The sequence below is a fragment of the Uloborus diversus genome, chromosome 3, assembly GCF_026930045.1.
Source record: "Uloborus diversus isolate 005 chromosome 3, Udiv.v.3.1, whole genome shotgun sequence".
Lineage (NCBI taxonomy): Eukaryota > Metazoa > Arthropoda > Arachnida > Araneae > Uloboridae > Uloborus > Uloborus diversus.
In genome coordinates, this window is record NC_072733.1 from 128,732,087 (window position 1) to 128,746,040 (window position 13,954).

Sequence of the window (13,954 nt, forward strand, 5' to 3'; positions counted from 1 at the left end):
TATTTGCTTGATAGTTAGTGCACAAACGAGGGGATAGGGTAAGAGTCACAGTTCGGAATTGGTTCTTTTTCACTCCAGCTCCGCAGCCCTGGTAAAAACATTTGCGCTTTAAATTCATTTCATTTTGATTCAGTCATATGACTTTCTATGAGTCTCTGACTTTCATCAATGTTAAATCTATGATATATGATATTTCTACATTTATTAATAACTTTCATTTTTATGTCTTGTCACCAAAAATTTAAGAATGTATTCAGAATCTACTCCATTTTGTCAATTTTTGGCGACATAAAATAATTTTTCGCGTTGTCGTTAATGTTAAAAAAAAAGTAATAATAATTGTCGAAAAATTGCCCTTAATGGCTAATTTAAAAAAATTTATAAAAATATTCTTATCAAGAGCCTTTTCCAACAAAGTTTCTCTTAAACAAATCCGTCTTTAAGTTCACATTTTATATTTGCCTTAAATTTTTCCCGCAAGCGCTAATATAAAATGCTTTGAACTGTTCAAAATTGAACGAAAAAATATTCAAATCAAAAAATGAAATACCGGAATGAGGTGCCATCAGGAAGATCTTTAAAAAAAAAAAAAAAAAAAAAAACACAACTTCCTTATACTCCAATTTAATGTAATTTTTCCATTATTGGCAATTTTAATGTGATTCAGTAGTTTACTCTCTGAATATCACCATCAGTGGCGAAAGGAACCAGATTAAAAAAAAGAAAATTAATTTGAATTCTGAAATTTTGAATTCAAATTATGTTTTTCGCAATCACGAACTGAGACAGGACCCTGTCGGAAACGGCTCCTGTCCCCCCCCCCCCCCCAAGTCTGCCTCTACTCCTGGACGGTTACTTGTGCATAGTTGTGTGTGTGCGTAGACCTGTGTGTATGCACGTAGGCATGTGTGAGTGTATGTGTGTGAACGTGCGTGTGCGTAGGACATGGACGCCTCCGACCAGGAGAAGCGGATAGCTCAAAACCGGAGCAGCCGCGCCGCCAGCAGAGGATGGTGGGCGGTGGTGCTGCAGCGGCTTCTGGTCCAAGTTGAAAAAGGCACGGACACCAAAAACGGTCAAATGAGAACAATAAGCAATCGTGATTGCTCAAAAAAAAAAAAAAAAAAAATATCGCCAAATTTGTAAACTAGGGGACCAAAAGACTGGCGATATATTGCCAAGTGTCCTCCAAATTATAACACCACTTGAGTTTACATCGAAAATAACAATGATTTCCTCCAAAAAAGTGGCAAAAGACCCCTTTAGAAACACCCAAATGCAACCAAAAGGGAAGGTGCACAACTAGACCCCACTACGAGTCTACGTACCAAAGTTCAACTTTCTAGGACATACCGTTCTTGAGTTATGCGACATACATCCGCACATACGCACATACATACGTACATATGGACGTCACAAGAAAACTCGCTGTAATTAACTCGGGAATAGTCAAAATGGATATTTCGTGTGTCTAGGCACTTATCCACGTGAGGTCGAGTCGAAAAAAAAAACTCAACATTCATTCGGGGCTGAGCAAAATGGAAATTGAGGTAATTTTTGAGAGAAATTTTTTTTCGCGAATACAACACTTCCTTTTTTGTAAAAGGAAGTAGAAAAGTTTGTTTGAATCGAACGATTGGTTAATTTATTTTTTTTTGGGGGGGGGGGGGGGAACACCATAGGTCGACCGACAGACACATATTTTCCCCATCTCAAACCCCTACTTTTGAATTTGATATTTATTAAAATATTTTATCGATTTTTTTGACTTATTTTTTGTACTAAGCAATATTTTTACGATACATTAACCTTAGCACAGTAAACCACCTTTTATGTCCTTTTTTATTTTATATTACTTTGACGAGAAAGTAGGCTAAAAATGAGCTCAAAATATCGTCTGTAATCAAAAAGCAATATTATTAAAAAAGGAAAAGGTAAAACATCGTGATATGAAATATACTTTTTAGTTTTCAATTTATCGTCTGCTAATGTTTAATTTTATAATATTTTTTAAACATCGATGGTATCTGTTAGAGTTGTTTATATTCTTAAGATTTTGTAGGTTAATTATTGCTATTCGGTGATATATCTAGTATAATATATAGTAATCAGAAATATATCTAGTATAATTTAACATACTGCAGAATGGTAGATAAATATTGATACTTGAAAGAGCGATGCCCCCCCCCCCCCCCCCCCCCCGCCAAATTTCAGAAAAAAAATCCAGAATGATTTTCTCGACGTAGAAGAGGAAAACACTCAACTTTAAGTTTAATTGATGCAGTTTGTGCCACCTCTAAATTCTAAAATTTCGTTTGAACAAATTTTTTTTTTTTTTTTTTTTTTTGCGAAATTTTTTGATTTTTCACAAAATTAATTCATTTTTCACAAAATTATTTGATTTTTCACAAAAAACGGACCCTGTGAAAAATCCTATACAGACCCCTGATTTTGCAACGAAAAATTGAGCAAAACAGTAAAATTTCGGTTGGAAAACTGTTTATTAAATTTTTAGATTATAAATATTGCGTTTAATAGCGCCATCTAGAGACAATTATTTTTGTGTAAGTGCTAACAGTCCACGGAACATAGTTCCTATTTCAATTACTAATTAAAACTTAATGAGACAATTCCAGCTTGTGAACATTGTATTTTTCTATTGAGTTTATCATTTATAACAGATTTCAAGCAAGTTCACGTAGTCCCTAAGATTGGTAAACGAACTTGAACGATATTTGTACTCGGCCCATAGACTAATAAGGTGATCCCCTTAATTTAACTCAAACAATTATCAGGTTATATACGGAAATGTACATTATTTTTAATTCAGATTTTCTCTTTCAATAAATAATTTGAAAGGTCCGTTTTGGTTTATCAGAATTTTGTGAAGGGTCCATTTTGGTTGATCGGATTTTTGTGAAGAGTCCGTTACCGGACCCAAATTTCCTCTGGCCAGACCTCTGAACAATCAGCATCAAAAGCGTTGAATGGATGATTTTGTGAGAGAAAGGAAATTTCATGACTCCAAAGTAAATAGTTGCTTTATTTTTATTTCATTTTCTGTCCTTGTATTTGTAAAACTAATCAACTGAATTTTATTTTGTTATAAAAGAGAAATACTTTAAATATTTTAGTTATGAGAAAATAATGATAGCGCATCTAGATTGACCACCATTTTAGTTTTTCTTATACGACGTGGTAATTGTACCTCGGGAAAGTCAAACATATGGTACTTTAGGACATGTCCAAAGGAACAACATACACATGGTTCTTAAGATGTGTTTAGGAACATGGGAAAATGTTTTAATCTGATGTATGCTTTTAATCACATTCAATGTTAGATAATAATCATTAATTTATTAATCATAACTCATTATTTACTGTTTAATTCATTACTATGAAAACATTTATTTATTTATTTTTTTTTTTTTGGTGGAAAATCGGTTCAAGTATATGGCAGTTTCCTGAATCATGATAAGTGTCCATGGTACAACAGGATGTGTTCCAAGGTACAATAGGATGTGTTCCAAGGTGCAATAGGATGTGTTCCAAGGTACAATAGGATGTGTTCCAAGGTACAATAGGATGTTGTACCTTGGAACTGTTTGGAACTCATATTTTAAATGGTGGCAATATTTTATTTTCAAACTGTCTGAATTTAAAAAAAATATTGCTTTTAGATTTTAAATTTGAATCAAATAATTGACGTTAAAAATTAAAAAAACTTTCAAAATGATCGAAAAATTTACAAGATGCAGGAGGATTGAAATCTCAAATACTGTATGCAATATTTGGCGAAGCATGGGCTTAATGATGATGGGAAGTTTCTAAAAATAGATTTTTGCTAAATGAGCTATTTATTTTTAAAATTTAGGTAAGAATTTTTTTCAAACAGATCAGTTCCTTCAATCTGCTAAAATTTAGTTAAGCTATTCAAAAAGGGGGGGGGGGGTCCAAAAACAATGGGATTTTTTGGAAAAAATTGGATTTTCAGAGAATGCAAATAAAATTAGAAAAAACACCGTAAAAAACGGAGAATTTGGCAGCTATGGCTATTAAGCAAATTGCTTTTCACCCAAAAACAAAAATAGAGAATAGATTCTTCAATCATTTAAATTGTTCCTTGATTGTTGTTTAAAAGCAATGGAGTAGACAGGACCAAAATAAAAGGTGAAAGAATTTTTCTTTTTAAACAAATATAATGTAAAATAGAAATGATTAAACAAATAATAATAGTAATAAGAATTGGGGGTTTCAAAATAACTTATAGGGTGGGAAAACCTCGTGTATTTGGAAATAAAACCTTGCTTTCAAAAAAAACAAACTGTCAAAAAAGTAGCCCTAGTGGAAATTGGTTGCTTTTTAGCCTGATTTTGCTTAAAAAAGACTCCCAAGTTATCTAGTGCCAACATAAGGTAGCAGAAAGTCCCATTTAAGTAGCCAGTGGAAACTTGTAAGAATGTTGAAATGATACCCAAAAAACTTCTTAAAATATTCTTTAATTTTGAATTGGTCCATCCCCCCCCCCCCCCAATGATTAACAATACTTCATTATTTATTAAGATATTTGAATGTTGATAACAAGTCTACCTTTTAATATGTACAATACACAGCAAAAAAGGGACATATGTGAACATTTAATTTTACTATGATAACTTGAAGCAATTTCTATGTTTCAGCAGCTGTTTTATGTAATTTTATCACCGTCTTCTTCATGTGAAAACATTTTGAGCTGACTAATTAGCTAAACTTAATTATTGCAAACCATTGTATTGTAACCACCATTCACGTAAATTTGTGAGTGTTTAAATTTTTTCATTGAATTGAAAATTCTTTATTTTTACAAATTAGTCCTAAAGTAGATGATGGGGCACTTGTGAATATAAGCATCTGGAGCATATGTAAACATTTCCCATATTCACTCCATGGTATGAATATTAATATAGGATAGAAAAAATGTATAACAATTATAATTTATATTTTTCTACAGTTAATTTATAAATTTAACTAAAAAAAGATTTTTGTTACTAAATTATAGTTTGCCAAGAATTTAGTGCTATAAAACAGTTGCAGGACACAGACAAAAAATATTTTAATACTGTTTAAAATTATTTTAAAACACTGCCATATACTGTATGAAGCTGCTTAAAAGAAATATATCTTAACATAGTAAAATATTCTTTATATTATGAAAGTTTTTCTTGCCTATCCAGCGATCAGAACATGCAACGAAACTTTGACAGCAAGCCAAATAATATATTTCAGAAAAACTACTTTCTTATTGACACATTACTGTGCAATGTAAACTGACACAGTAAAGTATCTAATCCTTTAATGTAATTGGTATATACGTTAAGGTGGGCTGAAAAAATTTCAATTCTACAGAGCACTTAGCCTTAGTGCAGAAAACATAACTCCCTAACACTAATTACTATGAAGGGATTTCAGGGTCTTTATTTACAATCCAACCCTATGTAGGACAAATGTTTATTAGAAATCAAAGTTTTAATACGGTTACAAAACTGCAAAATAAGCAAAAAAAAAAAAAGAATTCATATTCTGAAATTTATCATACAGATTTCTATTCATTGAGGAATAATTACAAAATAATTTATAAAGCTTGTAGACTATGCATTATTAAAATAACAAAATATACAGCTTAAGCTATATAGACATCAGGGTTGTAAAGACAGCATAACTGCATGTATGCAAAAATGCTAAATAGGTATACTGCAGTGTTACTTTAAAACTGAAAATAAACTAGACTTCTCCTGGCCACATACTTAATTTGATGCCTATGAAACTAACTTGGTGACATGTTCAACGGCTTGTGTGTGGCAGGGAATTTGAATAAAGCTCCATATTTAACCTGAAATCATATGACCAACATATTTCGGAAATCGTCGGAAAGGAAGTTGCAAAGGTCTGGTGGAGACATTATTTTGCGACTGTTTCAGTCAATCAAGTTAACAGAATCTGCAGCTTCAAAAATTAGTGCTGGAATACGGAATGCGCGAACAATCTTTATTAGTAAATGCCCTTTCTCTAGTCCTTAAGATTCTAAGGATACCTTTCTCTCTGATATGCACCTTTTTATTTGTTAACATACAACAGGATATTTTTTGGAGAAGTGAAAAATGCATTCCAAGTATTGACAGATCAATTAGAATAAGATACATTTCGGCAAGTCTCTTGATGCATGAATGAATTCCAGATTCAGGAATTTTGAAATAATTATTTATAGATTCAAAAAAGCCTAAAAAGGGAAAAGAAATAAAATCTATCCCAAAATAAGTTTAGATTTTTGCACTTTCATGCTTATTAATGATTGTTAAAGCTAACTGCTCATTACACATACAGATATTTTAAAACATCCAGAACAAATTCAACTTCTTTCATGTTTCTTAATATTATCTACTAGAAGAATTTATTAGTGCAAGGGGAAAAAAGTGTTTAGTTAAGCCAACAGACAGAATTAAAAACACTAGCTGGGTAATTGGCAGATAAATTATGAATTTTAAGTACAATAAAAGTGGATAACTGGAATAGTAAAAAGTCATATTAAGATGCATTTGGCATCCTAAGAATACATCTTGGGAAACAATGTTTTGTGCAATAAAAAAAAAAACAACAACCAAGAAACACTTACTTTGCATCACAAGCATTTAGTGCAGCTGAATATTTTTCTAACATTGCTGGCATTACAGCAGAAATACCTAAAAAGGTTATAAGTAGGTATGAAATCAAATTAGTATAACATTGAAACTGCTAATAAAAGTCAACAGAATAGACAAATTAACAGAATGTTACTTGTCTACACTCCTGTTTGTAAAAATTGCAACACCACGAAGGACTTACGCAAGTGAGCTGAAAATTGCAGGAAATGTAAAGTAGGGCATGATATGCAGATGATTAGAACTGCAAACCGGTAGCGCATGCGTATGCTGAGCAGCGCCCTCTGAACGGCAGATCGAACTGAATATAAATAGATGGCTGTAGCGAGGCGTGTATCATTATCGGTGGTATATGCTAGAGTAAACGTTAACTGAATCTTTAATATTGTTGGCATAAATTAAAGTTAAGTTTAAAATCCAGAAGTTAAGATATTTAAACTAAGCCAACATTAACTGGCCGTGTAATGTCAAGTTGGAGACAAGCAAAAAAACATGTTTCAGAAAAATACTTATTAAATATGACTAGAATAACATCCCCATAAAATACACCCCCAAAATATCATAACAAAAGTGGTTCCAGAATATAAAGAAAAATGTCACCAAGATGTCGATGCAGTCACTTGCCACTCCGAAGGATCAGGTAGAAAACGCACAAAAGGTCCGCCGAATCACACTTCAGGAATGTCCGGACTGAACAGGCAACATTACACAATACGTAGATCGGTAAACATCACAGGTAGACACGTGGAACTCACATCCCCGACATTTTAAATTGGCCGGACACAACACAACAGGTTCTTCACCTGGACTCACTAATTCCAGGACTTGGAAGATTAAACATCACATACCACAAAAACCCCCGCTAGCATCGCGGGGAAAAACCCCCCACACGTGAGCCGGACTAGGCTTCACGATCAGAACCAACCACTGGGGATCGTTGAAAGAAGAAAAACGAGAGACGACGAGAGTGCTCCCTTGCTGCCACTCGCCACAATATATATATGTTTTATCAACCAATGAGATTCCATGCCTCGATGACGTCACCACACTAACTTCTACTTCGACCATCACTCATTTGCATATTCCACTACCGCGAATATTCGTACTCCTCTCCATAGCACGTGCGGTCAACAAGTGGAATTAATTCGAGTCGATCAGGTGACAACTCAACTTTTCTGAATCGACACATCGAGACATGCAATCTCCGATGGTTTCAGTAAACAGTCGCCATTAATTATGGCGTGGGGGAATCGTCGATTGAAGTGTTAGCACCAACTAGTTGACAGGTTCTACTTTTACCAGACTGGGCTTAAAGTAGGTACACTTAACTTTAAATTATTTTCTTTAAATTATCGGCTGTGGACCGAGAATAAAAACTAAATAAAATAAAATAATATTTTATGCTAACAAATTCCCCCCTTCTCGGTTACACAGCACGATACACTTCAAAACGACATGAAAACTGACATATTTCAAACAACAATTAACAAAAAAATTTTTTTTTAAACACTTTTGAGAAACATTGAAAAATTTACACATTTGAATATTAAACTTTTACATTTTCATAATTACCAAAAATGAGTTTGCACATTTTTTTCAATGTACCCCGAGTCAGAGGCTTGGTAAACGTATCCGCAGGATTTTCTGCGCTTTTCACATATTTTAATTCAAATGTATTTTCCTCTACTAAGTTTCTCAAAAAATGATATCTGACATCAATATGCTTTGTTCTGGAATTTTCTATAGGGGAATTTGAAAATTCTATTGCAACTATATTGTCACAATTAATTACAGACCCGTTAAATTTATATCCAGCTATTTCAAAATGTGATGTTTCTTCTAAAATTCTTTTTAACCACACCACCTCTTTTGCTGCTTCTGTCAAAGATATATACTCAGCTTCCATGGTGGACAATGAAACACACTTTTGTTTAAATGTTCGCCAGATAATAGGTACTTTGTCAATGTAAATAATAATTCCCCCCATCGAAATCCTATCGTCCCTATTTGCAGCATAGTCTGAGTCAGAAAAACCATTGATTTTAATTTCATTTATTGCAGATAGACTTAATTTATAATAATTTGTATATTTTAAATAACCTAAAAGTCTTAATAAACACTGCCAATGTCTTTTACCCGGATTTGCTTGAAATTGAGATAATAAATTAACTGTATATGCAATATCCGGTCTAGTTTTCCCTGCTATATAGGACAAACATCCCAATAAATTGCGATAAGGTACTTTCTCCATTTCTTTTATTTCTTGGTCCGTTTTTGGACAATCACCTAAAGACAAAATTGTACCTTTCGCTATTGGGAGGGTCGAGTATGGGTATTGATACTTTTCAAAATTTTCACAAACTGTCTTAATATAAGAATTTTGGTGTATAAAAATTCCCCCATTTATTTCTTCAAATTCTACCCCCAATAATTTTTTAGTTCTCCCTAATTCTTTAATATCGTAATGTTTTGATAAATCCTGAATTGTTTCCTGAATTATGATTTCATTTTTTCCAAAAATTATTATATCATCTACATACATCAATAAAAACACATTTCTGTTTCTTGTATAGACACAGTTACTACATTTAAATTTCAAAAAATTTAGACCTTGGAGAACCCTATCAATTTCCAGGTACCAATTTCTCCCCGATTGATGGAGACCATATAGCGATTTCTTTAGACGGCATACCCAGTCTTCTTTTCCCGGGATTACAAAACCCTGTGGTTGTCGCATATAGATTTCTTCATGCAAATCAGCATAAAGATATGCGTTTTTTACGTCTAATTGAAAATGGCTCCAACCCAGGAATATCACCAGAATTGAGAAAAACATTCTTATCAGGGAGAAATTGATAACTGGGGAGAAAACCTGAGAATACGATTCACCTGCCACCTGCCTGTTTCCCATCGCAACCAATCTGCTTTTAAATCTGGCAATTTCCCCTTTAGCATTCCTCTTCAAGTCATAGACCCACTTATTACCAAGTACTGGTTTACCAACTGGCTGGGGAACTAACTGCCACACCCCCCTTTCTTGAATCACTTTCATTTCTTCTGACATGGCTTCTTGCCAATGTTTTACTTCTGGGGTTTTCAAGCATTGATTATAGTTTTGTGGAATTAGCACTTCTGACAAATTTGCCTCTGGCTCGGGTTCCATTTGTTCCTTAGGAGAATTAAAAATATCAAACAAAGGATTATAAGGTACATTTTTACTTTTGAAATCAAATAGTTCAGGATTGTAAACAATGTTATTCTTCTTACAATATTTTTCTACATCATTGGGTGACCTTAACCTGGTTTTATTTCCTTTTTCATAGTAGTAGATATCAGTACGGTCCCCTGTCTTTCTTTTTACTGCATCCCTCACCCATTCAATTTCCTCACAAGGGGTGGGAGCCTTTCTTTCATCTATCTCTTTATCTAAGAGAACTTCACTAATAGGTTTAATAAAAGAATAATCATCATCATTGTCTACATTCCCATTCAAGTTTGATTTCCCCCAAATTAAATTTTCCCTGAAGACCACATTAATAGTTTCAAAAATTTTCTTTAGCTCTGGGTCCCAAATTCTGTACCCTTTTGCTTGGGTTGCGTAGCCCACCATTATGCCTTTCTTACTTCTCGAGTCAAATTTCTTTAGGTTTTGTTTTTGCATGCCTCTGTAGGCAATACATCCAAACCTCCGGAAATGCCTTACTGAAGGCCTGTTTCCCCAGAACAGCTCAAATGGGGTTTTCCCCCTTTCTTTTAGGACTGTTCTATTCCTAACATAATTAAAGCATAAGGCGGCTTCCGCCCAAAATTCTTCCCTTAGTCCAGAGTCTTTCAGCATTGCCCTAACCCCATTCATTAATGTCAAATTGTATCTTTCTACTACCCCGTTCTGTTCGGGAGTATAAGGGTTGGTTCTTTCTATGCTGATGCCTTCTTTAATTAAGTGGGTCTCAAAATTAGAATTTGTGAATTCCCTCCCATTATCAGACCTTATGGCCAAAATTTTCTTGTTGAGGGCTCTCTCTACATGCCTCTGGTATCTAAGGAAATATCCAAAAGCTTCATCTTTTGACTTTAGAAAGTAAATAGTGGACTTCCTTGAGAAATCATCAATTATGGAAAAAATATATCTTTTCCCCCCTAGTGACTCCACCGGAAATGGCCCTGCTAGATCCATGAAAAGAAGCTCAAGTTGTTTTTTAGACCTTATCCCTGGAGTGGGCTTAAATGAACACCTTCTTTTCTTTGCAATAATACAAGGCTCACAATCTGGCCGGTTTCTACTTTTTATATTAAGTCCTTTGACACAGTTCTTCTTTTCAGTTTCCAAGATACTGTCATAATTAATATGGCAAAACCGTTCATGCCACAACTCCAGGTCTAATCCTTTGACCTCGGTTACATTTACATTTGGTGGTGAGTCACTACTTTGATTACTTAAAAATGAAGTGGGTTTTACAAAATACAATTTATCAATTAAAAATGCAGAAAAAAGTTTGATACCATCATTATTAAAAATACATATTTTACCAGGATACCACCTTAATGAAAAACCAAGACTGTCTATCCTGGATCCGGAAAGCAAATTTCGTCTAAGTGTTGGAGCATAATAGACCTCATTCAATGTGATGGTTACTAGCTTACCATCTGTTTTAATTTCGAAAACAATTTTCCCTACCCCCTCGACTTGACTATTTACATTGCCCACAGCTACTTCCATTTTTGTATTTTTAACAGGCCTCAATTCACAAAACAAGTCCCTATCTTTACAGAAATGTGCCGTGGCACCTGTATCCAGTAAAAATACTGGTATTTCCTCCTTCAAATTTGTGTTGTTGGCCTGCACTCCTGATATTTTACTGATGGTGCAAAACATTCCAGCCTTAGGGGGATTACTTTGTTTGACAAAATTACGATTACCTTTATTTTGATTAGTTGGTTTTCTGCTCCAACACCGAGCCGAAATATGCCCCTTTTTCCCACATGTGAAGCAAACTCTCGTTTCAAATTTATTTACATTTTCAACTTTCCGCCCAGTCTGGTGTTTATTCTGAACTGAAAAAGCATTAACACTTGAACTACTATTTCCAAAATTTTCATTTCCTAAAAATTTTAATCTCCCCTCTTCTGCTAAAAGTTCATCCAAAACATTTGAAAAGTTAAATTTACTTTCATCCCATCTATAAATATTTTGTACTATTCCCCTAAAATTTTGATCTAAACTACGTATTAGTTGAAATCCCTTTAATTTCTCATCCATTTTATAGCCATTCTCCTCCAACTGTCGGAGCAAACACTTCAATCGAGCCGCGAACATTCCAATAGTTTCTTTTTCATTAATTCTGCTAGAAAAAAACTCCTCCCACAATCCGGCAACACGGGCTAAAGACGGAGGTTCAAAATTCAATTTCAATGACGTCCATACAGCATATGGATCGTCTAAATCATCTATTAGTTGTTTTAACTCATCCTCTATGTTGAGGTAAATAATCGCCACTGCTTGGCCCCTCCGTTTCTTTATTTCTGCCGAAATACCTTCTTCTAATTTTGTTTGGGTTAATTCCCATAAATCTCTTTCTATCAGTACCATTTTCATATTTTTCGACCATGTTGCCCAATTGCAGGAGTTAAGTTTCTTAATGTTTCGATAGTCCCTTTCCATTATTCTGAAAACTTTTGCAAATTTGTCTCCAACCAAAATGACATTCGACCGAGCTCTGCTACCACTTTGTTGGCATAAATTAAAGTTAAGTTTAAAATCCAGAAGTTAAGATATTTAAACTAAGCCAACATTAACTGGCCGTGTAATGTCAAGTTGGAGACAAGCAAAAAAACATGTTTCAGAAAAATACATTTATTAAATATGACTAGAATAACATCCCCATAAAATACACCCCCAAAATATCATAACAAAAGTGGTTCCAGAATATAAAGAAAAATGTCACCAAGATGTCGATGCAGTCACTTGCCACTCCGAAGGATCAGGTAGAAAACGCACAAAAGGTCCGCCGAATCACACTTCAGGAATGTCCGGACTGAACAGGCAACATTACACAATACGTAGATCGGTAAACATCACAGGTAGACACGTGGAACTCACATCCCCGACATTTTAAATTGGCCGGACACAACACAACAGGTTCTTCACCTGGACTCACTAATTCCAGGACTTGGAAGATTAAACATCACATACCACAAAAACCCCCGCTAGCATCGCGGGAAAAACCCCCCACACGTGAGCCGGACTAGGCTTCACGATCAGAACCAACCACTGGGGATCGTTGAAAGAAGAAAAACGAGAGACGACGAGAGTGCTCCCTTGCTGCCACTCGCCACAATATATATATGTTTTATCAACCAATGAGATTCCATGCCTCGATGACGTCACCACACTAACTTCTACTTCGACCATCACTCATTTGCATATTCCACTACCGCGAATATTCGTACTCCTCTCCATAGCACGTGCGGTCAACAAGTGGAATTAATTCGAGTCGATCAGGTGACAACTCAACTTTTCTGAATCGACACATCGAGACATGCAATCTCCGATGGTTTCAGTAAACAGTCGCCATTAATTATGGCGTGGGGGAATCGTCGATTGAAGTGTTAGCACCAACTAGTTGACAGGTTCTACTTTTACCAGACTGGGCTTAAAGTAGGTACACTTAACTTTAAATTATTTTCTTTAAATTATCGGCTGTGGACCGAGAATAAAAACTAAATAAAATAAAATAATATTTTATGCTAACAAATATGCCTCTTTGACCAAAGAAAGCAAAATTTGAGTAAATTTTGGAGCTTGAACGGAACAGAATCGTCAGCCTTCGTAAAGCTGGATTGTCTTATCGTGCAGTAGCCACTCGTGTGTAGCGTAACAGCAGCACAATCATGCGTATTTGGAAGCAGTGGACGGGCGAGGGCGAACAGCTCGGAAATCTGGGAGTGGACCCCGAAATGTGACATCAGCTCGCGATGACAGACACCTGGTGCGTATGGCGCTGACTGACCACACAGCTTCTTCTAGACAATTGGCAGCACAGTGGTCAACAGCTACAGCTATTTCATTGTGTGCTTCATCAATTCAGAGATGTCTGCTGCAGCGTGGGCTGCGTGCAAGTATTCCTTTACACAGGATTCCTCTAACGCAAAACCATCACCACCTGCGACTACAATAGGCCAATGTGCATAGGAGCTGGCGTGCTGATTGGCAGCAGGACGTCTTTTCTGATGAATCCCGCTTCAATTTGTGGCACCATGATGGCCGAATTCGTGTCAGG

The 13,954-nt window shown here is 35.0% G+C and overlaps 1 protein-coding gene across 1 annotated transcript in view; it reads right to left on the reverse strand.

The window, feature by feature from the left end:
• Positions 1-13,954, reverse strand: part of LOC129218944 (ubinuclein-1-like) — a 225,001-nt gene that overhangs the window by 86,200 nt on the left and 124,847 nt on the right. Inside the window, 1 exon segment of the mRNA XM_054853264.1 lies at positions 6,650-6,716. Coding sequence (XP_054709239.1) covers positions 6,650-6,716 — 67 coding nt within the window.